Raw genomic sequence first — 27,599 nt, 5'->3', positions numbered from 1 at the left:
TCCCTAGAGACCAAGGGTTTCAACTTTTGGACAAATTCATACACATATTCTGTAATGTAAAATTGATGTTGTTGGATGCACGCATTGAGCATGGAACTTTGGAATATCTTGCGACCAAATTCATCCAGAAGCCTGTTGTCCTTGCCGGGGGGCGTATTGGAGTGCAATCTTGTCTTTTTTCTTGTTTAATAGCCAATTTGATTACCACAGAGGCATGTGGAATCTGAACCATGCTATAGTGTGTGGACTTCCACATTCTAAATTTCTGGATGTTGTGAGTGTGGTATGAGTGACCTCCCATGCTTTGTCCACGAAGTGAGTATGAGGGGAGCATCGTTGGTTCTGATGGGACATCTAAAATCTTTAACATGCCCATCGTCTATGCTCTAGGATCAGAGATTTTGCAGTTTTCCACTTTCAGAAGAGTGCCCACCTTTTCCAAGAACTTGGAATACATAAGGTCTTCAGGTGGCAAGGAGGCTCAGCGGGCTCCTCAGGGGATCCCTGTGGAGCTCCCTGGTGAAGAGGTGACTGTAGAGGATGGTCGACCAGTTCAGGGGAAAACGTGGACTCCTTAGAAGCTGTGGGCTGATGTCTTCGCCTGTAGGAGATGGAAGATCCTCTGATGGAAGTGAATGATCTCCTTCAGATGGTAAAGGAGAGTGATGAGGTCAAGAAGGCTGTTCTGCAGAGAGGTTTGCAAAAAAGGAGTTTATTTATTTATTTATTTTAAAACTTTTCTATACCGTCATTCATTTGGGTACCATCATAACGGTTTACAATAAGGCACAAATATTACTATTAGGGATAGATAAAAAATTCTGTCATTAAACATGTGCCAAGACTTTACGGTAACAAAGATCTTTATATATACTTAAAAGATCATGTTGTATCTTGTCCGTATTTATAGAACCGGATTTAGAATAGAGATAATAATAAAAAATTAAAAATGGAGCAAAATACCCGGGTATAATTGGGTATTGAGTTTGGGTGTTTTTGCCAGTCGCCATTTTATCCCTGTGTTCTACTCACCTTTCCCTTTGTTGTACGCTTGTTTGAATAACCATGTTTTTAAATGTTTTCTGAAGGTTTTGATGTCTCTTTGCAAGTGGATCTCAACAGGCATGGAGTTCCATAGCATAGGACCTGCTAAGGAAACTGCTCTCTCTCTTACCTGGGTTACTCTGGCTGTTTTGATTGAGGGGATGGTCAGTAAAGCTTTATTAGCTGATCTTAGGTTTCTGTTAGGGACGTGCACGTGTAGTGCTGTGTTTAGCCAATCGGCTTTATCATTATGTATTAATTTATGTATGGTACATAGTGTTTTATAATGTATTCTTTGCTCGATTGGTAACCAGTGTAATTCCATTAGGCTTTCAGTGATGTGTTCTCTTTTATTTTTACCAGTCAGAATTCTTGCAGCCGTGTTCTGCATTATTTGGAGTGGTCTAATCGTTGTGTATGGTAACCCAAGTAGGAGGGTGTTACAGTAATCAGTACTAGTGAAAATCAGAGCTTGTGGTACTGAGCAGAAGTTATTTGTTGTTAGTAGGGGTTTTAGTCTTCTGAGGGTCATGAGTTTTGCATATGCTTTCCTTACTTTTAAAGATATGTGATGTTTTAGGTTAAGTTCTGTGTCAATTATTACTCCGAGGTTTCTAACTTTCTCAGTTAGAACAATTTTTTGGTTGTCTTTAAGTATGATGGGGTTTTGGACGATTTCAATGTTTTTGCGTTCCAGGAGTAAGAATTCTGTTTTATCGATGTTAATCACTAATTCCATCTGGTTTAGTAATTGCTTGATGAAATCCAGATACATGTTTGCTATGTTTAGTGTCTTTTCAATTGTATCGTTGATGGGTAAAATTATTTGGATATCATCAGCATAGATGTAGTGTGAGATGTTCAGACCAGCCAGTAGGTGACATAGTGGTAGTAGGTATATGTTGAATAGGGTAGCTGATGTAGTAATCTGAGACATTGCTTCTGAAGCAAAGGTAGCGGAAGCTGCTGTACGCTTGCTCTCCCTGTGTGGTTTAACCTTCAGCAGGTTTTGGGAAGAGATCTCATATCCTGAGATGAGTGGGATCTGGAACCCCTTCACCCTGGTGCAGGTAGCGCTGTCAAAAGAATACTGGCATCCATGACTCTAGGTCTGGGCGCTGGAGGTTCCTTTACGAGAAGCTTAGGTCTACTGTGTAGAAGTTCCTGAAGAGAAAGGGAGCATCACGTTTAAGGTCCTTTAATGAGAGGTCACATCCCGAGCTCTCTGAGTCTGGGGAAGGAGAGGATGATATATGAATCAGAGATTCTACTTCTCTTTCTAGATATGAGAGGTTAAGAAAATATCTAGGCGAGGGGGTGGCTTTGGAGTATGCACTCCCTTCTCTGCTCTAACAATGTACTTGGACAGAGCTTCAAAGTTCGTCGCTGCATCACGAAGCAATGGTTCTGGTCATGTCGCCTGTAATGACGCACGTACTGTTTGGAGTGATTTGACAATGTTTTAATGTGTATCGATTGCCCCGACACTTTGTCTTGCATTGAGTGGTGCTTCAATGGTTGGAACCGAGTTGAACTAGATGCTTCTTTCTGCATTGAGCAGTTTATCTCTGTTGATCTCTCTGTTTTGACATGGGTCGAAATGGGCGCTCTTTCTTACTTTGAGCAGGTGGATGTTTTCGCATGCGTCTGCTTCTCAGACATCCTCCCTGGTTCAAGGTCTGCAGAGTGTGGAAAAAAAAAGAGCTGAGGAGACTCGCACGAGATGCAGAGGAAAAGCTGCACAGCTGCAGAGGCAAAAGCTCTGGGAGCTTAGAGAGACAGCTCCTCCCTGTGATACCCAGATGACATCACCCAGACAACATGGCTAAATAAGCCTGCATATCGACAGAAAACTGCAACCTCCAAGTTAGTTATTTCCTATTATTTAAAGAGTGGTTGGCAAATGGACCAACCACATTCAACTTCTTTAAGAGGACATTAACTGCCAGAAAATTCTCTCTTACTGATCATCATGGATGAACGTAATATCAGAATGTGTTTTTTTGGGAGCAGTTAATATAGATATATAAATGCTCTGTTTGTGAAAATAATCGTATCCAAGAAAGAAAGAAAGAAAATCCTCATCAGTATCAAGTAACAATGAGATAACTAAGAGATAAAAGATTTCCTAATGAAATAAAAGAAAAAGAGGGCTAGATGAAAACAATACTCCTATCACTCTCAGTTTAATATTATAATATACCAATGCATGATTTTAGCCAATTAAATCGCTTGATTAGTAGGCCTACTTCCCCCTTCACAATAGTATGGCACTGTTTTAAAATTTAAAAAATTTGGAATAAAACACCTATAAATAGGTATCTTATGATAATCTAACATAAACCAAGGACATGTCTCTTACTCTAAGACTGATACTGCTTATAAATTCCTTCAATAAACATGCAGGCACTTGTATTCATAAAGTAAAAAGCAAGGGCTTCAGCACATCTTACATTCTAATAAAAGGATCCCAATATCGATTTACACTCTATTAACCTCAAAACAGTGGAATGTTTCTATGGTGATTTGAAAAATGTAGGTTAGGATACTCTATACTTGATTTTTTTGTGTAGTAAGCATAACTAATGCAGATGAGATATGCATAATGAACCTGTTCTTGGATAAATAGGAGAGTTTTGTGTTTTTCCTATTAGGTGCATGAAGAAGACAAGCTGAGTAAATAAGGCGGCTAGAAAAAGTGGATACATTTATGTCATAGCTGTCCCTGGATTCTTTTTGCACTATTGACATATACATACCACCTGGTTCTGCCTTCACAGCACCCTTGATGTAGTTTGCGCCAAAGACAGGCTGTTTAATCTCACAGTCTTTCATTAGATAAAACGGCATCATGAAAGACTGCATGTTGTCCTTCCCTTTGGACACAAAAATAATCTGCAGATGATTGGAATAGAAAATTATATTAAGGCAGAGATCAAACTGGTATACTTAAACATTCTTAAAATTGCACTACATACATTCTAAAACTACTTCTCATTTCTTATCAATTCTACAATTCTTATACTGATCACTAAAACACAGCTGTAGAAAAACAATGGCATTACCCTTTCTGAAGTTCACTGTTTAACAGAGATACAGGCAATGAATTAAAAACTGCTTGCACCCATTTTAAACAGTGGCTTTCCTTCATCCTGCACTCCTACGTCACATAACATGCTCATTTGAACACACAAAGTAAAATGAAATGGGTGCTAGATACATAACTATGCTGAAATGTAATTTTGTTTAATAACTATTAAAAATGAGACATCTTGTACAGTATAGGAAAATTGGTTCTTACCTGCTAATTTTCGTTCCTGTAGTACCACGGATCAGGCCAGACAGTGGGTTGAGCCTCCTGTCCAGCAGATGGAGATAGAGAAAAAACTAAAAGGGTATCCTATATAAGGACAGTGCTCACCCTGCATCCCTTCAGTATAAATGTTATCAAAGCAAGAAAAGGTAAAGTTAACCAGTAGAAGATCAAACAAGTAACACCCAACATGTAATTTGAACTATCAACACATGAAAGAACCGTTCTTACATAGATATCCAGTTGAGAAAGACTTCCAGTGCCTTGAAGTTCTTATAGGAAGTAACTGGAACCAAAATGCTGTTAAGAACCAAACGAAAAAAGAAGAAACCTTCGCGCGGACGAATCAAAAAGAAACCACAGCCCAGGCGGGAGTCTGGACTGATCCATGGTACTACAGGAACGAAAATTAGCAGGTAAGAACCAATTTTCCTTTCCCTGTACGTACCCAGATCAGTCTAGACAGTGGGATGTACCAAAGCTTCCCTAAAGAGGATCGAGACAAACCCGCTCGAAGCACCTGCCTGCCGAAGGAGCCAAACACTGGCGCCTGGACGTTGAGGCGATAATGACGAGCAAAAGTATGCAGAGACTTCCAAGTAGCTGCTCTGCAGATTTCCTGACAAGAGACCAACTGACTCTCCACCCAAGAAGTAGATTGTGCAAGCAAAGAATGGGCCTTCAAGCCCTCCGGAATCGACCGGCCACGACAGATATAAGCTGACGCAATGGCCTCCTTCAGCCAGCGAGCAATGGTAGCCTTAGAGGCCTTGTTACCTCTATTTGTGCCACTCCATAGGACAAAGAGATGATCAGAGATGCGAAATTCGTTAGTAACCTGTAAGTATTGGAGTAGGATTCTCTTTACATCAAGATGCCGGAGGTCACCGCCAGGCATACATACAATGTCTTCAGGAGAAAACGCAGGAAGCTCCACTGACTGATTGACGGGAAAAGCAAGTTTGCTTACCGTAAATGGTGTTTCCGCAGATAGCAGGATGATTTAGCCATGCTGTCATGGGAACTGTCTAACAGGGCCCGGGAGGCAGAACTTCAAAGTAGATTTCAGAAGTTTGTCTCTGAGGCTGTGCGTGAGTTCCCACGCAGGAAGACAGAATCTTTTCAGTCTGTACAAAAGCAAGCGTAAGCCGGATACGGCGTAACGTCGACTGCGCAGGGAGGTGAATGGGTCAGCATGGCTAATTCATCCTGCTATCTACGGAAACACCGTTTACGATAAGCAAATTTGCTTTTTCCCGTTGATAGCAGGGCTGAATTAGCCATGATGTCATGGGAGTCCGAAGCTCCCGATCACGCTGTATTATAAAGCTGAATTGACTGGTTAGTGTGATCCCATCCATGTGGCAGTCAACTAAGTGAACTAATGTTTCAGCGAGTGAGAATCGCATGTCCCAGTTTAGCATCCTCGGCAGTGTGTTTGTCTAAGCAGTAGTGGGACGTAAACGTGTGTAGAGACGACCAAGTTGCCGCTTTGCAAATGTCTATTGGTTGGACATGCCTGAGGTTTGCCACCGAAGCCGCCACCGCTCAAACTTGATGCGCTTTAGGATGAACAGTGAGAGGAGAGTTCTGTTTGTGGTGGCAGTACTGGATACACTGAGCAATCCAACTGGAAATGGTCTGTTTAGCTACCGGTAGTCCAGGGGCAACCGGATTGAAGGAAACGAATAACTGAGACGCTCTGGACATTGATGTTGTCCTTTGCTTATAATATGCCAGTGCCCTTTTACAGTCCAGTGTGTATAAAAGTCTCTCTCTGTCAATTTGATGTGATTTCAGACAGAATGTAGGAAGCTCTATCGTTTGATTGAGATGGAATTGAGAGGCCACCTTTGGTAAGAATGAAGGATGAGTTCTGAGGATTACCTTCTGATGGAAAAACTGAAGGTAAGGGCTATAGTGAACTAGAGCCTGCAACTCACTGACTCTACAAACTGACGTAACTGCCACCAGGAATACGACTTTCCAGGTTAGGTATTTGATGTAAGCAGACTCCACTGGTTTGAATGGAAAAAGCATGAGCTGCTCCAAAACTGCATTGAGATCCCATGCTACTGGCGGCTTGGATACTGGGGGTCGTAAGTGTGTCAGACCTCGGACGAAACGAGATATAGTCGGGTGTACTGATATGGGTTAACTTTGATGTGGTCTATGGAAAGTGCAATCGCGCTGAGGTGAACTCTGAGTGATGTTGTGGCTAGACCCGTCATGTATAATTTGTAAAGTTAGTCCAATAAGAGCTCCGGGGAGCAAATTAATGGATCAATGTGATGGGATGCACACCAAGCATTATATCTCTTCCACTTGAAGGAATAACTCCTTCTGGTTGAAGGTTTTCGGGATGCTATGATTATGTCCTGTACCTCTGACGATAAGCTTTGTTCGGTCAAGAGGACTCGTTCAATCTCCATGCCGTTAGATGGAGGAAGGCATGCAGCGGGTGTAGGAGAGTTCCCTCTTCCTGCGAGAGAAGATCTTCCCGATTGGGCAAGCGAAGTGGGTCCGTTACGGAGAGTTGTAGAAGATGAGTCTACCATGGTTGTGAAGGCCACGCTGGTGCGATGAGAATAAGTTGTGCTCCTTCCGCCATGCATTTCTGAATTGTTCTGGTGATTAACGGAATTGGGGGGAAGGCATAAAGCAGTCCCTCCCACCAAGGAATGAGGAAGGCATGTGCTGTTCTGTGATCGCTCGGCCATATGGAACAGAAGTGTGTTACTTTTCTGTTAAATTCCGTGGCATAGAGGTCCAAGGTTGGACGTCCCCATTTTGCAAAAATCTGTTGTACCACTTGTGGGTGAAGTGACTATTCGTGCGGATGAAAAATCCGACTTAAGCGGTCCGCCCAGGTGTTGGCTACACCGGGAAGGTAGGTCGCCTGAACTTGGAGTGGCGGGCTTCCCATTCCAGAATGATGATCGTTTCTCTGAAAAGGTTCCACGAACCGGACCCTTCTTGTTTGTTTATGTAAAACATGGCTACTTGATTGTCCATGTAGACCATGACTCGACAACCTCGCAGGCGGAGGAGAAAGGCTCGTAAAGCGTACCTGATCGCTCTTAGTTCCAAGAGATTGATTTGGAAATGTTGCTCGGTCGGGGACCATAGGCCTTGCATCTCTAGATGGTCAAGATGTGCTCCCCATCCTTTTAGGGAGGCGTCCGTGGTTAGGACTGTGTTGTGAGGAAGTAGGGTGAATGGGGCCCCTTTTGTAAGTGCGGTTCTGTTCAGCCACCATTGTATGTCCATGATCATGACTGGGGTCAAGGACAATTTCCATGTTAACGGTTGAGAATGTTGACACCATTGCCACTTGAGACCCCCTTGGACACGGCGCATGTGCAGTCTGGTGTTTGGCACTGCGTGAATGGCCGCCGCCATATGACCCAAGACCGTTAGTACCTGACGAGCCAACGGTGAGAGAGTGGTTTGGAGGGATTGTAGGACCTATCGGATAACCATCCTCCGTTCGTCTGGAAGGAAAACTCTGTTCCTGGTTGTGTCCAGTCGAGCCCCTATGAAGTGTAGGATTTGAGAGGGTTGAAGGTGTGACTTTTCGTAATTGACAATGAGCCCTAATCTGTGTAGACATTGGAATATTTATTTATTTAGTGTTTTTTAATACCGGCATTCATGATATGCATCACATCATGCCGGTTTACATTAAACAAGGGGTGAATAAAATGAATAAATACAATAGAACTTTGACAAGTGTGAAATTGGAAATGTTGCAGTTACAATAAAACAGGGATGTACACAACTGGGAGCCAAAGAAGAAAATAGGAGATAGGAATTTTAACAAAAAGAGGAATTATTTACAATGGTATGTTTTTCAGTGTAATGTTAAAGTCTGATAGTGAATTGATGGTGAGTTAGGGTTCATTTGGGGTCTGGAAAGGCTTTCTTAAGGGCCCATGTTCCCGGACTGGTTGCTGAATCTCTTTTCTGCCTGGAATATGTTCTGCAGATGACGTTTCAGTGTTTCTGAGCTGGAGGCCACTATGAGCCAATCGTCCAGATAAGGAAATATTTTGATACCCTTCTGTCGAAGGAACGCCACCACTACCGCCTGTTGTAACCATCGCTGCCCGATCTCTCCACTCCGCCCTCCTCGGCAACTCCCTCTTGCTCAAGTGGGAGGTTGGCTGCTGCAGTGTCTTTCTGCCGTCTTCCTCCGGCATCTCCGGAGTGGCTCGACACTGCACTCCGCCATGATTCACAAGAGCCTAAGGGCGCACGCGGCCCCAACTAATGTACCACCAGTGGCGCAAACCTCAGGGATGTCCCCCTAGGTTGACATCATCAGTACCGGATATGTAAGGTCTTTGAAATCGCTAACTAATCGAGTTAGCAAGGGATTTGTTCTAAGCTACTCTGCCTCCTCGGACTTACCAGGGGTACCCGCTCCTCGGGGGCCTCGCTCTCTCTTTGTTTTTCAGGTCACAGTCTGGAAGCGGTACTCGCTCCTCGAGGGCCCATGTTCCCGGACTGGTTGCTGAATCTCTCTTCTGCCTGGAAGTCATCGCTGCCTACTACACCAGTGAGTCACCATCTCTCTCTCAGAGCTTTCCCTGGAACCAGGTACTCACTCCTCGAGGGCCTAACTCATTCCAACACCTGGACTACTTCTATGAGACTACTGTGTGAGTGTTACTATCAAGGTTCGGTACCGGAACTCTGCTTACCCTGCCTACTCACTATATTTAGTTTCTCTACAGCTCAGCCATCCTGGGATCGCTGTTCCAGTATCTGAGGGATTACAGCCCAGCCAGGCACTTCCAGCTCATTACTGCCACCTCTGTTGGTTCTATATACTGTTTAATAAAAGAACTAGTGTGTGTCTGTCTCCAACCTCTGAGCCTTACCGGTGGTCCCTCTCAGGATCTTCCACTGGGGGCGTGGTTATCTGCCACCGGCCCAATGATCCACCCACAACTACCACAAATAATAACAGATTGCTAACTCCATGGATCCGGCACAACTTAATGCCTTACAGGCCATACCAGGCCTGGCCCAGCACATTATGGAAACAAACCAGAAAAAATTACATATATCCAATGTAATTTGTTGACTCAGGTAAACCCTCATATATGAGCTATTGTACACATTCGCTGCCACAGCGTTTTAACTATTGTACACTTATTACAAGTGTAACTGCTCATTCAACTTTAATCATGGAGTAACCCTTTTCAATTACATTTCAAACTGCCGCTCTTTTAAGCAGAACAAACTTTTTTTTGAAGATTTTTTGTTAAATTTTTTAAACCATTGAAGGTATATAACATCAACTCCAACTTAATGATGAAACTTTTATGGAATAGAAAACTTATCTTTTCCAAAAACATAAGCTAGAGCCCAGAGCTCTAGCTTATGTTGGAGTACCCATGAAGGGCCCATGTTCCCGGACTGGTTGCTGAATCTCTTTTCTGCCTGGAAGTCATCGCTGCCTACCACACCATTGAGTCATCATCTCTCTCTCAGAGCTTTCCCTGGAACCAGGTACTCGCTCCTCGAGGGCCTAACTCATTCCAACACCTGGACTACTTCTATGAGACTATTGTGTGAGTGTTACTATCAAGGTTCGGTACCGGAACTCTGCATACCCTGCCAACTCACTATATTTAGTTTCTCTACAGCTCAGCCATCCTGGGATCGCTGTTCCAGTATCTGAGGGATTACAGCCCAGCCGGGCACTTCCAGCTCACTACTGCCACCTCTGGTGGTTCTATATACTGTTTAATAAAAGAACTAGTGTGTGTCTGACTCCAACCTCTGAGTCTGACCAGTGGTCCCTCTCGGGATCTTCCCCCGGGGGTGTGGTCATCTGCCTTCCGCCCAAGGATCCACTCACAACTACCACAAATTATAACACTGCCACGCACTTTGTAAACACTCTGGGTGCTGTCGAGAGCCAAACGGCAGGACCTTGTATTGGTAGTGTTGAGTTTTGAACAGGAAGGATAGGTAACACCAGGAGTCCCGATGCATAGGGATGTGCATGTACGCATCCTTCAGATCGATTGAACACATCCAATCTTTGTGTTGCAGCAAAGGAAGAATGGTTTTGAGGGAGATCATCTTGAATTTTTCCTTGAGTAAATGCTTGTTGAGTTCTCAGAGATCGAGAATGGGGCGAAGAGATCCCGACTTCTTGGGAATTAGGAAATATCCACAAGACCAATTCGTTCCACTCTTCAAGGAAAGCTCCGCCCTCCCTCAGTCAAATCCACCAGACTCACTACCACAACAAAAAGAGCTTTCTCCCTCGCAGACTCCACTCTATGGAACTCCATGCCCCTGGATCTACGAACAGAAACCTCTACCCCTAAATTTAAAAAAAAAACTGAAAACCTGGCTGTTTTTACAAGCCTTTCCAGCAACTTCCTCCCACTGATAATTGTAAATTTGCAGAGCTGTAAATATTAGAATTTCACTATGGTCATCCACATGTATATATCCAATTTCCGATCTTCTTTTGCTTTCTCTATTTTCCAATTAATCAATCTTACCTCTTTCCTCTTCCTTTGCCTTTCAAAATCTCCTTATCAATGTTATCCGTTGATGTCCCTCAACACATCTCACTTTCATCCGCTATTCCTCAATGTCATCCTGTAAATAACGTTACTCCTCAATGTCAACTTTAAACTGTTAATAACCTCCTCATATATAATCAATCTTGTACATTGTTCCTGTACTTTGTTCCTTGTACATTGTTCCCTGTACTTTGTTCTTGTACATTGTTCCTTATATAAGTCTATTTAACCTAGTTGTTGCTCCTGTTCCTTGTAAAGGCCTCACTATTGTTTCATGGTGATGCCATTTTAGTTCCATGTTAACCGATACGATGTGCAAACGGATATCGGTATATAAAAAATACCAAATAAATAAATAAAATAAAATAGAACCCCCATAGAGAGGGAGGAAGGAGAGAAACGTTGTATTGCCCGTTGTAATAGCGAGGCAATCTCTATTTTCAATTGATGTTGGTTCGACGTTCTCCCTCTGGTGTAATTTGATGGAAGTGGAGGATATGTTGTAAATTGAAGGTTGTAACCGTGTCGAATTATATCCAGCAGCCATCGATCTGTAGTTATCTTCCACTCATGGATGTGCGCTTGTATTCTTCCCGCTGTGAAAGGTGGCAGTGGAGGTGGGTGAGCAACTCCTAAAAAGAGGAAGGAGTTTTGGGAGCCAGGGTAGTTTGTTGTCCTTGAGGTCTTTGAGCACGAGGGCGACCCCTGCGGTTATGTATCTGTTGCTGAGGCGCTGCTCATAGTGGTGGTTGGTACGGCTGTGGCCTGTAAGATGCGTATGGACGGTAAGGTTGACGGGTAAATGTCGGTCTTCGAGAGGACATGTAAAAACATCTGGACGAAGCTGCGTAGGATTGAGGATGCATTAGACTCTGCACCGCCACCGACTGTTCTTTTAATTGGGCCACAGTCTCTTGGAATCGTGTCCAGAAAAGGTTGTCTCCTTTACAGGGTAAATTGGCCAGTTTTTCGTGCACATCGTCACGAATGGCGCTGGATTTTAGCCATGCCATGCGACGGGCTGCAATAGCTGAGGCCGACGCTCGTGATGAGGTTTCGAACGCCTTGTAAACCGTTCGTAGTAAGTGCCTAATTCCCTCCTCCATATCTTGGATGGGTTGTGGAAGCGGGTTTGCTGGATCTGATAACGGCAGCTGATGTTTCAATGCTTGTAGGCCCTCATGCAAGTATTGCACGATATAGAACTGATGTTGATTAATTCTCGTGGTTAACATAGATGCTTGGAATGAACGTTTTGAAAATTCATCTAAGCATCGATACTCCTTACTTGGAGGGGTAGCGGAATGTAAGCGTGTTTTCTTCAACCTGTGTAACGCCAACTCCACCACAATGGAAGCGTGCGGTAACTGCAGCACGGAATAGTAGGGGATGATTTCATCTTATATTTGAGATCTGTCTTTCGGGAGACTGCCGGGATCGCAAATGGAGTCTCCCATGACTTCTCCAGTACGCTATCAAGAACCTTATGAGATGGAAGTGAGATAGGCTCCGATGGAAGATCAAATATCTTTAAGAGATCTAATGTCTCCATTCTAGGGTCTGGAACCTTCTGTACCTCGAGATGAAGAACTGATCCAAGCTTTCTAGAAACTTGGGGCAAGTCAGGTCTTCCGGTGGGGACTAGGGTTCTGCCGGTTCTTCTGGGGGGGTCGGAAGGATATCCCGTGGAAGTGTCTGGAGATGTTGGTAGATATGTTGGCATTGGAGAAACCGGTGCAGGTGTTGTCTTACGTTGCCGAAGTTTCGGTGATGGTATATCCGGTACCGAAGACTTATGCCTGTCAGGAGATGGCACTGCTGTAGGCTCTGGCGATGGAGGCCTAGTGTTTGGTGTTGAGGGAGGCAATGTGAATGTAGCCTGCATACTTTCGAAGAATCCTGAAAGAGCTTCTGAAAGTTGGGTGAACGCTTGGCGGGTCTCCGGAGGCATTGCCCGTTTTTTGGGTGATTCTTCCCCACGTGGTGGAAGTGCCGCCGCAAGGATATCTGAGTCCGGTGGTGGACGAGAAGGCTGTTTATTATGCCAATCCCTACTTGGGAGTTGTTTGTCCTGGAAAGGTTCCTGCAGACCTTGGGTGGATGCACGCCGCTTAGCGGGGTCCAACAGGTCCGAAAAAACTTGAGAAGAGGCTGAAGAATGTGATGAGTGAGACGTGACTCGTACCCACTCTGCTTCAGATCCCGTCAACAAATCGCTGTCTAACGATGAGTGGGAATGTGTAGTGGGTTGTGGGCTCCATGACAGGCGAGTTGGTTGCCTGGTGCTCACTCCTGGTGAAGGAGTATGGTGTTGGACCAAGGAATCCTGAAAAAAGTCCGTCTTTAGTCGTTTTTCTGCTTGTGGTTGAGTCTGCGCTCCCCTTTTCAGGATCTGCTTCGAGTGCGTCGTCGTATGCGTCGATGGTCTCTTGGACTGCGTCGATGAAGGATGGCGATGCATGTGCTCCAAGTCTGAGGAAACTGGCGCTAAGTGCGTCAGCATCGCTGGTTGCATTGGGAGTGGTTGACTTCGAAGTCGATACATGTGGCGTCGGCTTCGACTTTTTTATTTTCAATTCCGATGTTCTTTGCTTTGAGTCGGCACGCCGACGACGCGACTCTTCATGCTTTGAATGCTTCGTCTTTTCATGTGCCTTGCTGTGTGTCGACGCAGTTGGATTCCCAATGCTCAAAGCCGAAACACACTGCAACTGAGTCAGACGCAGATTCGCGCTCCTAGTGCTGGCTCCATGTTTTTTAGGCCTAGCACTTTTGTCACCCCCAAGCCTGGAGGAAGTGAGCTCCATCGAAGCCGCTCGATACGCCTTGAGAGGGAGCTGTTTTGCAGGCCCCGGGGAAGAGTGAGCTTCCGAGGGAGGGGCATACGAGCTTCCCTTTGCAGCCCGTAGGGCCTGGATTTTCTTTGCCCGTTGTCGGCGAGCCCTCGGGGATATCTTACCGCAGTGCCCAACTTGGCCAGAACATGGGGTATAAGCGGATCCCGCTCTTCACATTGGAAGAGACGCAACACTCTGGGGTCGTCCCCCTCTATCGGTGGATTCAGAGTGAGGACATCGGCATCCGGGTCGGGGTCTGGGATTGGAGCAGGCGGATCAGTGGGGGCCGGTGGGTCCGGAACCCCTGGGACCACCCGAACCCAGTTCCCCCCTTGAAAGTCTGGGGTCCTGGGTCCCTGCACTGTAGCCGATCTAGGGACCTTGGCAGGAGGAGGGCAGGCAGGCAACTGTCAGAACTGGCATCTGGAGGGTCCACGGGGCATAAATTGGGGGGGGGGGAGGGTTGGAGTGAGGAAAAATTGGGTCCCTTCCCCCATCAGGCTCAGAATCTTCAGCGAGGTGTGGAGCCAAAATGTCCGCCGTTTGCCTAGCTCTCCACATGCTAGGCAAAAGGCCGATCGAGGCATAGAGGGAGAGAGGGGGAGGGGCAGATCTGCCGCGTGTGAGACGGCAAGAATTGCCAGTGCCTGGCTGAGAGCAGGGAAGAGAAAAAGTTCAGCTACCCGCTCTTTCCCCCGGTGGAAGGTTTATTTATTTATTTTTTTTAACTTGTTAAGTTTGAGGAAGCAGAGGAATGAACTTCTCTGCAGCAGACCCAAGGTATGCTTCGTCTCTGGGTCTGCGCGGGGGAGGGACCACCAGTTTCACCCCTAGCCAGGCAGGTCACCGGGTAGGGTGCTAGGCTGAGGATCTCAAAGGGCAAAGCCCCCCTAGGCACCCAGTAAGAGCAAGGGGCAAACACTGTTGCTCCCTACCAGAAGATGAAAACTTGATTTTTTTTTTTAACTGAAACTAGAAATTAAGTACTTGCTTGATCCAAATAAGATAGAAAGAGGGAGAAAGAAGACTTTCCCAAACAATCTAGCTGTCTAGAGGGGAGCCGCAGGGTCTGCCATCTGCATCTGCTGGATAGAGAAATACTGAAGGGATGCAGGGTGAGCACTGTCCTCATATAGGATACCCTTTTAGTTTTTTCTCTATCTCCATCTGCTGGACAGGAGGCTCAACCCACTGTCTGGATTGATCCGGGTACATACAGGGAAACAAGGATCAAAAGATTTGTTATTGAATCAATTAGGTATTACATAACACAAAATGAACCAAAATAAACTTAACAGAATTTAATATAATCTTTTGTGGCTGCTAAAAATCTGTGGCTTCAGGTAAGAAATTTCCATTAATTGAGTCTTGCTCTTTCTACACTATTGACCAATTAGCCTTTATGGCTAAGATCAAACAAACTGAGGATGGTTGCTTCTTGGCTTGTTGGCTGAAACGGAGATATGGGGAGGTTAACACTTTGACTCTTGATCTTACTGGGAAAATAAAAATGTTATGGCCATGGCTAGAGGAGGAGGATAAAACTTCCTGTTAAACCACTCCACCCCTCCAATTAAAAATGTGCTAGTCTGAAACAAAAGTTGTGTCGCCACCACTTACTCTGTAAGGCGTAAGAAAGAGGCTTCCTTTCTTGGTTCCTCTGAAAGAGTCGTGTGTGACTTCCATATCACTGAATGTAATCTCTACATGGTCATATGTCATGAGAAGGCTTGAAGAAATAAAATATATTTTATCTAGAAGTTGCTCTAAACAGTAACTTGCATAAAGGAGATACATGGTTGGAAGAAGCATATCAAAGTTAAACACAAACTCCAGCATGCATGCCAATAGTTCAAATCATTGACTGTGATGCCAGGTCACACATGTTTGGCATGTGTACTCCCCCAGTCTCCTCAAGAAAGTATAAGTGATTGGTCAGGAAGCCAGTGCTTGGGCTATCATTGGTTGTATAGTATCTGTACTAGTGGGGGATAGCCCAGAACTCACTAGTATTATCCAGGCTTGGCTAGGAGTCAGTGAAACCAGATCTGTGCAAAAGTCCAGTCCGGTTCTACACTTCCTTGTGAGGACAGCCTGACCTGACCTTCCCAGGCACTGGCAAGTACAATGAAACTTGTATAGACAGTGTTAACTATATGAATCCTTGTTATTTTACCTGCTGGCTATTTGCAAATTACCGTACATCTTTTTTCTGTTCACTATTCTTATTGTTTGTTAATAAACTTTTAAATTTGTTAGCTTTGTCTCTAGTTGCTCGACAATTCCAGTATTGTTTGTATTTGGTCTGTAGGGACATTTCTAGGAACTGTAAGACCCTTGGGCTGTGTGGGATCTCAATGTTCCTAGAAACCAACAAGGAGAAGCTTGCAGGGCTAGGTATTTGCCCAAAAGCAAAACGAGAACCAATTTGGTGGGCAAGAGATTGCCAGTATAAGGGCATGTACACAGATGCAGGCAGGCCTGTACTTGGCAGGAACTTTACAGCATCCATAGGTTAAACTATGAGTGGATTAAGGATACCGCTTTCTAATAAAGCATGGGGAGAATCTGCTAGATTTGCTAAAAGTACATAAGAAATGGGATGCATGTTGTTAAATAGACAGGCAACAAACAAAATTATTATGCTTCTACAAACAATTTTTGTAAGCATTATAATACAGGTAATCTGAGTAATATTACTTAAATGTATGCAGGTTTAGGAAGATAATTATCATGGTGAAAAGTGGTTGAGTGCTTCACATCTGTCAGTGCTTCATGCATCGAGCACATCCATCGGAGCACTGTGCATCAAGCAGGTCCATTGGCGTGTCATGAACATCCATCAGGGTACCTTGTATTGAGTGCATCCATTGGTACACCATGCATCGAGTGCATCAAGGCACTAGCGCTAACAGTGCCGATGTTGACTGACATTTCTTAGATGCAGTTTGATGCAGGGGGATTGTAACACTCAACCCCATTTGTTTGATTTAGGTTATTGGGGAGTTCTTGAGGAACTTCTGCTCAACTCATTTTCCAGCGAGGCATACGATGCTGCACTTCAAGGAGACAAAAAGCTGAGATGCTCGAGCATCCATTTGTGTTCTTTCCTTGTAATATGCCAATGCACATTTACAGTCCAGTGTGTGTAATAAGCGCTCCCTGTCATTAGAATGAGGCTTTGGGAAGAAAGTTGGTTGAGGTGGAATTGGTTGAGGTGGAATTGTGAGACTACCTTTGGCAGAAAAGCTGGGTGAGTTCTGAGTACCACTTTGTCGTGGTAAAATTGTAGGTATGGATCGTAGTGAACTAATGCTTGAAGTTCACTAACCCATCATGTGGATGTTACTGCTTCGAGAAAAACAACTTTCCATGTGAGGTATTTCATGTGCGCAGAATCCAAGGCATAAGAGATAGCTGTACCATGGTTGTCTGGGCCAATGAGGATCAGTTGACTTCTGTCCGTTATGCATTTTTGAATTGTCCTGGTGATAAGTGGAATCGATGGAAAGGCATACAGGAGATTGGTTGTCCACGGAATGAGGAAGGCGTCCTGAGCAATTTGCAGGTGACTGGGTCGAACTGAGCAGAACCGTGGAAATTGAATGTTGGCTTCTGTGGCAAAGAGGTCTATTTACCGAACACCCCAATGAACGAAGATCTCTTGTACTATTTCTGGAATGAGTGAACATTCGTGTCGGTGGAATATGCGACTCAACCTGTCTGCTCTAGTATTGGCCACTCCCGGAAGGTAAGTGGCTTGCAAATGTATGGAATGTCGATGTGCATGGTGGAAGATCTGGAGGGCTTCCTTGCAGAGGGACCAGGAACCGGACCCTCCTTGTTTATGTAGAACATCACTACTTGGTTGTCCGTGTAGATCATGACTCTTCGACCCTGCAGGTATGTTTGAAAGGTCTGTAGGGCATTGCATATCGCTCTGAGTTCTAGTAAATTTATTTGAAGTTTCTGCTCAGTCACTGACCATAGGCCTTGTGTTTCAAACAGGTCTAGATGTGCTCCCCAGCCCTTGCGCGATGCATCGGTGGTGAGGACTGCATTGTGTGGTGGGGGGGTTGAACAACGCTCCCTTGTCTAGTGTGGGTTTGAGGAGCCAGCAATTTATATCTTTTTTCATTTGGGATGTGAGCAATAGACGTTTCGTCAACGGTTGCGAGTGTTGCTTGCATTGGCATTTTAGACCCCACTGTAAGAGTCTCATGTGTAGTCTTGTGTTGGGAACAGTGAAATTTGCTGCTGCCATATGGCCTAAGACTGTTGATTTCTGAGTCGTAGGATACTGTGTTGCATGTAGGGAACGTAGCAGGTGACACATTTCCTGTTTTCTGTCATTTGGGAGATACGCTCTGTTGCGTGTAGTGTCCAGGCAAACTCCAATAAACTGTAGAATTTGAGTAGGTTGCAACGTTGATTTTTGAAAGTTGTAAACAAGTGATTACTTGTTGAAGATGTTCCAGCAATAGGGCTGGAGTCGAGGCTACTATCAACCAATCGTCCAGGTATGGAAAGATTGTCATACCCTGCTGCCGAAGGTAGACCACCACCACCACCATGCATTTAGTGAATACTCTGGGTGCTGCTGAAAGGCCAAAGGGAAGAACCTTGTACTGGTAATGCTGATGTCTGTAAACAAAGGTATTGCCATGATGTCGAAAACAAAGGTATTGCCATGAGGATGGATGGATTGGAATATGGGTATATGCATCCTTCAGATCTATGGAGCACATCCAATCATTGGTTGTAAGAGGGGAAGAATTTATTTTAATGATACCATCTTGAATTTCTCTTTGATGAGCAATTTGTTCAATTCCCGAAGATCCAGAATTGGATGATGGCCCCTGGATTTCTTGGGAATTAGGAAATATGGGGAATAGAAGCCCTTGAAATGGGCCATCAGAGAAATCTGTCAGATTACCCGTTGTTTTTGAAGTAAGTTATTTCTTGGCTGAGTTAGGGATGATGTTTGTGGCACTCGAATGGACAAATGAGTAAGTATGGGCTTGGCTATAAACCGAAGTTGATAGCCGTTCTTTACAATTTCTAGCACCCATTGGTCTGACGTTATGGTCTCCCAGACGGAGAAATGTGCCATGATTCTTCCTGGGGGTGCTTTTGGAGGGAGTGGTGGCGGCCGTGAACTTAAAAAGATTGTGTCGTTTTTAGTGGGGTTGCTGGTTGTTGTGTTTGTTGTCTCTGAGATCTCAGTTTGCCTCTCCTTTGTTGTTGTTGTTGAGGCTGATGTGATTGTGGCCTTTGATAAGTGGAATATGATGGTGTTCTGAACTGTTGGTACGAACGATCGGGTCTGCGCGAGAACTGTTACCAACGAGAACTGTTGAAGTACTGTCTGGAAGATGGGAATGGAGTCGGAGTCATTAATGATTGCACTGCTAGAGCTTAGTTTTTAAGCTTGCTATCAGGCACACTGTTAACCCGCGATTAGACGCGCATTTTCGACGCGCTAGTGTTGCCCCTTATTCAGTAAGGGGTTGAAAATGCACGTCTAACCCCCCCGAACCTAATAGCGCCCGCAACATGCAAATGCATGTTGATGGCCCTATTACATAAGAACATAAGAAAATGCCATACTGGGTCAGACCAAGGGTCCATCAAGCCCAGCATCCTGTTTCCAACAGTGGCCAATCCAGGACATAAGAACCTGGCAAGTACCCAAAAACTAAGTCTATTCCATGTTACCATTGCTAATGGCAGTGGCTATTCTCTAAGGGGTAGATTTTCAAACCGCGCGATTTGGCGTACTTTTGCTGGCGCATCAGGCGCCAGCAAAAGTATGCGGGATTTTAGTAGATACGCGCCACTAAAATCCTGGATCGGCGCGCGCAAGGCTATCAATTCCGTATAGCCGGCGCGCGCCGAGCCACGCAGCCTACCCCCGTTCCCTCCGAGGCCGCTCCGAAATCGGAGCAGCCTCGGAGGGAACTTTCTTTTGCCCTCCCCTCACCTTCCCCTCCCTTCCCCTCCCTAACCCACCCGCCCGGCCCTGTCTAAACCCCCCCCTTACCTTTGTCAGGGGATTTACGCCTCCCGGAGGGAGACGTGAATCCCCGCGCGCCAGCGGGCCGCTAGCGCGCCGGGACGCAACCTGGGGGCAGGTCCGGAGGGCGCGGCCACGCCCCCGGGCCCGCCCCCCGGAACGCTCCCGACACACCCCGAAAACGCCGCGCGGATCGGGCCCGCCCCCGACACGCCCCCCTCAGAAAACCCCGGGACTTACGCGAGTCCCGGGGCTCTGGGCGCGCCGGTAGGTCTATGTAAAATAGGCTCACCGGCGCACAGGGCCCTGCTCGCCTAAATCCGCCCGGATTTGGGCGGATTTAGGCGAGCAGGGCTCTTAAAATCCGCCCCTAAGTGAACTTAATAGCAGGTAATGGACTTCTCCTCCAAGAACTTATCCAATCCTTTTTTAAACACAGCTATACTAACTGTACTAACCACATCCTCTGGCATCAAATTCCAGAGTTTAATTGTGTGTTGAGTAAAAAAGAACTTTCTTCGATTAGTTTTAAATGTGCCCCATGCTAACTTCATGGAGTGCCCCCTAGTCTTTCTACTATCCGAAAGAGTAAATAACCGATTCACATCTACCCGTTCTAGACCTCTCATGATTTTAAACACCTCTATCATATCCCCCCTCAGTCGTCTCTTCTCCAAGCTGAAAAGTCCTAACCTCTTTAGACTTTCCTCATAGGGGAGTTGTTCCATTCCCCTTATCATTTTGGTAGCCCTTCTCTGTACCTTCTCCATCACAATTATATCTTTTTTGAGATGCGGCGACCAGAAATGTACACAGTATTCAAGGTGTGGTCTCACCATGGAGCAATACAGAGGCATTATGACATTTTCCGTTTTATTCACCATTCCCTTTCTAATAATTCCCAACATTGTGTTTGCTTTTTTGACAGCCGCAGCACCCTGAACCGACGATTTCAATGTGTTATCCACTATGACACCTAGATCTCTTCCTTGGGTTGTATCACCTAATATGGAACCCAACATTGTGTAATTATAGCATGGGTTATTTTTCCCTATATGCATCACCTTGCACTTATCCACATTAAATTTCATCTGCCATTTGGATGCCCAATTTTCCAGTCTCACAAGATCTTCCTGCAATTTATCACAATCTGCTTGTGATTTAACTACTCTGAACAATTTTGTGTCATCTGCAAATTTGATTATCTCACTCGTCGTATTTCTTTCCAGATCATTTATATATCTATTGGAAAGTAAGGGTCCCAATACAGATCCCTGAGGCACTCCACTGTCCACTCCCTTCCACTGAGAAAATTGTCCATTTAATCCTACTCTCTGTTTCCTGTCTTTTAGCCAGTTTGCAATCCATGAAAGGACATCGCCACCTATCCCATGACTTTTTACTTTTCCTAGAAGCCTCTCATGAGGAACTTTGTCAAACGCCTTCTGAAAATCCAAGTATACTATATCTACCGGTTCACCTTTATCCACATGTTTATTAACTCCTTCAAAAAAGTGAAGCAGATTTGTGAGGCAAGACTGGCACTGGGTAAAGCCATGCTGACTTTGTTCCATTAAACCATGTCTTTCTATATGTTCTGTGATTTTGATGTTTAGAACACTTTCCACTATTTTTCCTGGCACTGAAGTCAGGCTAACCGGTCTGTAGTTTCCCGGATCGCCCCTGGAGCCCTTTTTAAATATTGGGGTTACATTTGCTATCCTCCAGTCTTCAGGTACAATGGATGATTTTAATGATAAGTTACAAATTTTTACTAATAGGTCTGAAATTTCATTTTTTAGTTCCTTCAGAACTCTGGGGTGTATACCATCCGGTCCGGGTGATTTACTACTCTTCAGTTTGTCAATCAGGCCTACCACATCTTCTAGGTTCACCGTGATTTGATTCAGTCCATCTGAATCATTACCCATGAAAACCTTCTCCATTACGGGTACCTCCCCAACATCCTCTTCAGTAAACACAGAAGCAAAGAAATCATTTAATCTTTTCGCGATGGCCTTATCTTCTCTAAGTGCCCCTTTAACCCCTCGATCATCTAACGGTCCAACTGACTCCCTCACAGGCTTTCTGCTTCGGATATATTTTTAAAAGTTTTACTGTGAGTTTTTGCCTCTACAGCCAACTTCTTTTCAAATTCTCTCTTAGCCTGTCTTATCAATGTCTTACATTTAACTTGCCAATGTTTATGCTTTATCCTATTTTCTTCTGTTGGATCCTTCTTCCAATTTTTGAATGAAGATCTTTTGGCTAAAATAGCTTCTTTCACCTCCCCTTTTAACCATGCCAGTAATCGTTTTGCCTTCTTTCCACCTTTCTTAATGTGTGGAATACATCTGGACTGTGCTTCTAGAATGGTATTTTTTAACAATGACCACGCCTCTTGGACATTTTTCACTTTTGTAGCTGCTCCTTTCAGTTTTTTTCTAACAATTTTTCTCATTTTATCAAAGTTTCCCTTTTGAAAGTTTAGCACGAGAGCCTTGGATTTGCACACTGTTCCTCTTCCAGTCATTAAATCAAATTTGATCATATTATGATCACTATTGTCAAGCGGCCGCACCACCATTACCTCTCTCACCAAGTCCTGTGCTCCACTGAGAATTAGATCTAAAATTGCTCCCTCTCTCGTCGGTTCCTGAACCAATTGCTCCATAAAGCTATCATTTATTCCATCCAGGAACGTTATCTCTGTAGCGTGACCCGATGATACATTTACCCAGTCAATATTGGGGTAATTGAAGTCTCGCAGAACACACAAAGTGCAGATAAGAGTTCAATCCTGACAGGACACTCACAAAGTGTGTATAAATCACAGTTTTTTTATTTCTCCAATATGGCAACTCCACTGAGTTATACAAGCAATAGCTTAATGGCGTCCCCCGACACGGTCCCGTGTTTCGCCGCGGGCTGCATCGGGAGGGCTCGCCACCAGGAATTCACAAGCAAGCTGTAAAACATAAGTATACATCAGGACAACGAAACAGGACTTACAACCAACCATAATGTAAAAAGTGTACAAAAAGTCATAACATACCTGACAGCAAAAGTACTTGAAAGGTGACAGGGAGCGCACTACCCTTAACCACTGACAGGTATTTAAAGCTGAATAAGGGCGCCAAAAACCTACAGGAGAGCCAATCACGTGGGTCAAAGAACCCCGTTCATTGGTTCCCGTTCCTGTAGTGCACCGCAGCAGGAATGCAGACCAACCTATCTTAGTTTATCAGAGCTCTAAGTGAATAGAAACTCTAAGTGAATAGAAACCATTCAATCTCCCGGTTCAAACCCTTCGGAGACACTGAATCTAGAGTGAAGATCCAGCGTTGTTCAATCCGGCCAAGCTGTTCAGAATAGTTACCACCACGGGGCGGCCGCGGAAACACCTCAATCACACTGTATACAAGGTCTGAAAGGGTATGCGATTTTTTTATCCAGTGATCAACGAGGGGTTCATTCTCTCGCGAATGGCGAATATTAGAGCAATGCTCTATAATTCGGGTTTTCACCATGCGAGAGGTTTTCCCAACGTAAATCAAAGGACACGGACAGGTGATAACATAAATCACACCAGACGTAGTACAATCAGAGTGAGAGCGTAACTGAAAAAATTTTTGAGAGACTGGATGGGTGAAACAGGTAGTAGGTGACGTATAAGAACACACTGTACATCGACCGCACGGGTAGTGCGGTCGATGTACGTCTTATACGTCACCTACTACCTGTTTCACCCATCCAGTCTCTCAAAAAAATTTTCAGTTACGCTCTCACTCTGATTGTACTACGTCTGGTGTGATTTATGTTATCACCTGTCCGTGTCCTTTGATTTACGTTGGGAAAACCTCTCGCATGGTGAAAACCCGAATTATAGAGCATTGCTCTAATATTCGCCATTCGCGAGAGAATGAACCCCTCGTTGATCACTGGATAAAAAAATCGCATACCCTTTCAGACCTTGTATACAGTGTGATTGAGGTGTTTCCGCGGCCGCCCCGTGGTGGTAACTATTCTGAACAGCTTGGCCGGATTGAACAACGCTGGATCTTCACTCTAGATTCAGTGTCTCCGAAGGGTTTGAACCGGGAGATTGAATGGTTTCTATTCACTTAGAGTTTCTATTCACTTAGAGCTCTGATAAACTAAGATAGGTTGGTCTGCATTCCTGCTGCGGTGCACTACAGGAACGGGAACCAATGAACGGGGTTCTTTGACCCACGTGATTGGCTCTCCTGTAGGTTTTTGGCGCCCTTATTCAGCTTTAAATACCTGTCAGTGGTTAAGGGTAGTGCGCTCCCTGTCACCTTTCAAGTACTTTTGCTGTCAGGTATGTTATGACTTTTTGTACACTTTTTACATTATGGTTGGTTGTAAGTCCTGTTTCGTTGTCCTGATGTATACTTATGTTTTACAGCTTGCTTGTGAATTCCTGGTGGCGAGCCCTCCCGATGCAGCCCGCGGCGAAACACGGGACCGTGTCGGGGGACGCCATTAAGCTATTGCTTGTATAACTCAGTGGAGTTGCCATATTGGAGAAATAAAAAAACTGTGATTTATACACACTTTGTGAGTGTCCTGTCAGGATTGAACTCTTATCTGCACTTTGTGTGTTCTGCGAAATTGCTTCAAGTGCAGTTCCTGCTCGTTATGTACTTTTGGTAATTGAAGTCTCCCATTATTACCGCACTACCAATTTGGTTAGCGTCCCTAATTTCTCTTAGCATTTCACTGTCCGTCTCACCATCTTGACCAGGTGGACGGTAGTATACCCCTATCACTATAGTCCTCCCAGACACACAAGGGATTTCTACCCATAAAGATTCAACTTTGTATTTAGTCTCATGCAGGATATTTATCCTGTTGGACTCTATGCCATCCCGGACATAAAGCGCCACATGTCCTCCCGAGTGCTCCTCTCTGTCATTGCGATATAATTTGTACCCCGGTATAGCACTTGCTATCTAACATCCGGGTTTGAGGTGGTTAGATCTTTGACGGCATGACTACCGGCCGGCGCCTTTGATCTGACTACCATAGCAGCGCCACCCGAGGATCAAGGGTGGGTGAACAGGAGGGTGAACGGTAGGACCAAAGACCAAGGGTGGGTGAACGGGAGGGTGAATGGTAGGGATTCCTGCTTCCCCACCTCTTATGGCTGCTCTCTCGCAGGTTCCTGCAGTATCCTTTCGCCTGCATCGATGGTATCCTGTGCTGGTCAGGTTCTGCGATTAACCCCTACCCTCTCTGGAAGCCCTGCAATGGATCTAGCTTGGTTGGAGGTTGGTGAATGGGAGGGAAAAAGAGTAGGGAGTTCTACCTCCTTACCTCTCACAGCGGCTCTTTTGCCTTCGCTGGCAGTCCTATGCCAATCGGCTCTTTCGCCTGTTCCGACGGAATCCTCTCATCTGTTCCAGTGATGTCTTGTGCCAATCAGCTCACCTAGGGCTCACCTTCTGTGGGAGAAGAGGTCGCTCCTGCTCCGGGGCCTGGCACTCGTTGCTTAATTCTACTGTGTACAGCCTGGCAGAGGGAATACCATACTGGGCTGTGGCACCCAGGAAATAACGCGGCTCTGAGCTGGGAATAGCTTGACCAGGATGCCGAGTGCTGAGGTGTAGTGGACAGAAAACACTGGAGCCGGGAAGCAGCAGTGGCTTCTTGATGGAGCGCTGGGCCATAGCTGTGTGGTGGCCATGGAGCGCCCTTGGAAGAGAAGGAGGTGGAGGAGGAAGCGGACGCTGGCCGGGCTTCCAAGCAGCTGCAGGAAGCATGTCTCTGGTGGCTTAGGGCCCCGTGAATTGGCTGTGTCCTGTCTCGGGGCGGAAAAGGCCCCAGAAACAGCCTGAAATCTCCCTATCATCCCACCATCCGCACCCCCGTAAAGAAGGAATGAAGCAGCTCCCTATCCTCCGCAGGGCCTCCTTCGCACTCCTCTCTTGCTCCTCCAACTGCTTCCTTTGGAATTCATGCAGATTCTCAAAGTACTCCTCCGTGTCCTAGGTGAACAGCACGTCCAGCGGTAGGCATAGGCATAAGCAACATAAGCAATTGCCTAGGGTGCCAAATTTTGACAGCACCAAATACCCAGCCCAAAAAAGAATGCAACTGTGCCAAGGAGAACCCTGCACTAGCAATCCACTTCAGAGGGGTACTGCTGTGACACTCTGAGATTTTAGGTGGGGGTGAGGGGAAAGGAACTCCCCATTTTCCAATCTCATCACTCTCCAACTCTGCCTATGGGTGCAAAACTCTTAAATCTGGCCAAGCCAGGTTACAGAATGTTTCAGCTTCTTTCTGAAGTTTGCATGCTGTGAGCTTGGAAGTTTTTTAATCACATGACTGGTACCCAATCAGGACTGTTTCTGTATCATTAGGCCACATTGTCATGGCCTCCGATTACAACTCCTGGTAATGGATGACAAATGGTTTGTATATTCAAATTGTGGTTTGTGTTGTGTTTTTAAATTTGCCTAAGTATGCTTTTATTGTATGCTGCATTGAACATTTTGATATTTGGAGGTGTGGGTTATAAGTTTTACAAATACATACTTGATGATCTTCTCTTTCGCCATACATAGCACAGAATAGTTGCTTAGTACTAACATTTCTATTAGTAAGGTTGTTTTTGTCGTTTTCTCAGTTTACCACTAAGTCTAGTTTGTAGCATCAAGCATTTTATTGGCTTGTCTGGGCATGAATAATTAACTTATGATTTATATAAAGATTGTGTGTAAGAATCAATTAACTGTAAACGCAAAGTAAGAAATTTGTCATTGTAAGCGGGGCGAGGGGAAGAGTTTGGTTACCCCACTCCCAAATCACATAGATGTGCACGCAACGTAAAAGCCTTGCATTTGTCAGATATAACTGCAGCTATTATACCCTTGAACTCCAGTTACAAAGTTTGCACTTTGCAGCCTGAAATTGCCATCACCCTCCCTCTTCTCTCTTCCAGAACCACGCCCCACAGGTTCCAGCCAATGGAAACTAAGCGAAAGGGGCGTGGCACGTGCTTTTGACAGACCCTCGCGCAGCTAACGGAAGAGTCGCGAGAGTTCCCGTTATGTAACACTGGGGGAGGCAGGGGCAGACTAAACCTTTCCTCGCCAACTTCCCCAGACTCCTGGCGTGACCCCCCGACGAGTGCTTGACAGCCAGAATAGACATGCGTAGTAGCAAGACATTTATCTCGGTGGTGAGGAGGGTTAGCCAGCTGCCAGACTGTGACGGGAGTTTATTCTGCCACAGTCTATTAAAACCTACAGCAGGCTCCCCGAAAGCGTAATGTCAGCTCTCACCTCTCGCTGTTGTTCACTATGATTCCGCCACCCTCTGAATGGTTCCTGTTTAGCGCCATGTCTATCAGGCTCGGCCGCCGCTAGGTTCAGAGTTCACCTGACCACGTTCCCGCCCACCCTGTGTCTAACAACCAATCCGAAATAACGGTGATGGCACGTGATAACGCGCTACGAATATTCTAAACATACATGACGCAAGGTCTTCCTCTATGTGTGCGCATGCCTACTGGGCTGTGATATCATCGGAATTGATCAGCTTGTGTCTTTAAATTTATATCTGATTTTCCTAATAACTCTTGAGGAAAATATGAAGCGTAAGGATGAGTGAGGCTGTCTTAAGCCTTTAGGGAGCTAAGTTGTAGCAAAAGAACTCAAGCTTTGAGGTTACCGTTCGCAGCAGATAGATTTTTATTATATTTCTTGTGGGAAATACAGTGGAAAACAAAAGTATTTGCTCCGAATAAAATACTTTAGAAGTCCTGCTGCATTAATAATAATTTAAATAAGTAATACGTGCTTTAG

The 27,599-nt window shown here is 45.2% G+C and overlaps 1 protein-coding gene across 2 annotated transcripts in view; it reads right to left on the bottom strand.

The window, feature by feature from the left end:
• WBP2 (WW domain binding protein 2) overlaps nucleotides 1-27,189 on the bottom strand; it is a 73,017-nt gene extending 45,828 nt beyond the window's left edge. For both annotated transcript variants that reach the window (XM_029600479.1, XM_029600480.1), the window contains exons 1-3: nucleotides 27,078-27,189; nucleotides 15,369-15,477; nucleotides 3,804-3,939 (exon numbers count right to left, since the gene is read on the bottom strand). In XM_029600479.1, coding sequence (XP_029456339.1) covers nucleotides 3,804-3,939; nucleotides 15,369-15,477; nucleotides 27,078-27,136 — 304 coding nt within the window. In that variant the 5' untranslated portion in view covers nucleotides 27,137-27,189. The remainder of the gene's footprint in view (nucleotides 1-3,803; nucleotides 3,940-15,368; nucleotides 15,478-27,077) is intronic.
• Between the last annotated feature and the right edge of the window lie 410 nt (nucleotides 27,190-27,599).

This window comes from Rhinatrema bivittatum, chromosome 4, assembly GCF_901001135.1.
Source record: "Rhinatrema bivittatum chromosome 4, aRhiBiv1.1, whole genome shotgun sequence".
Classification (NCBI taxonomy): Eukaryota; Metazoa; Chordata; class Amphibia; order Gymnophiona; family Rhinatrematidae; genus Rhinatrema; species Rhinatrema bivittatum.
This window is presented reverse-complemented; position numbering and strand designations above follow the sequence as displayed.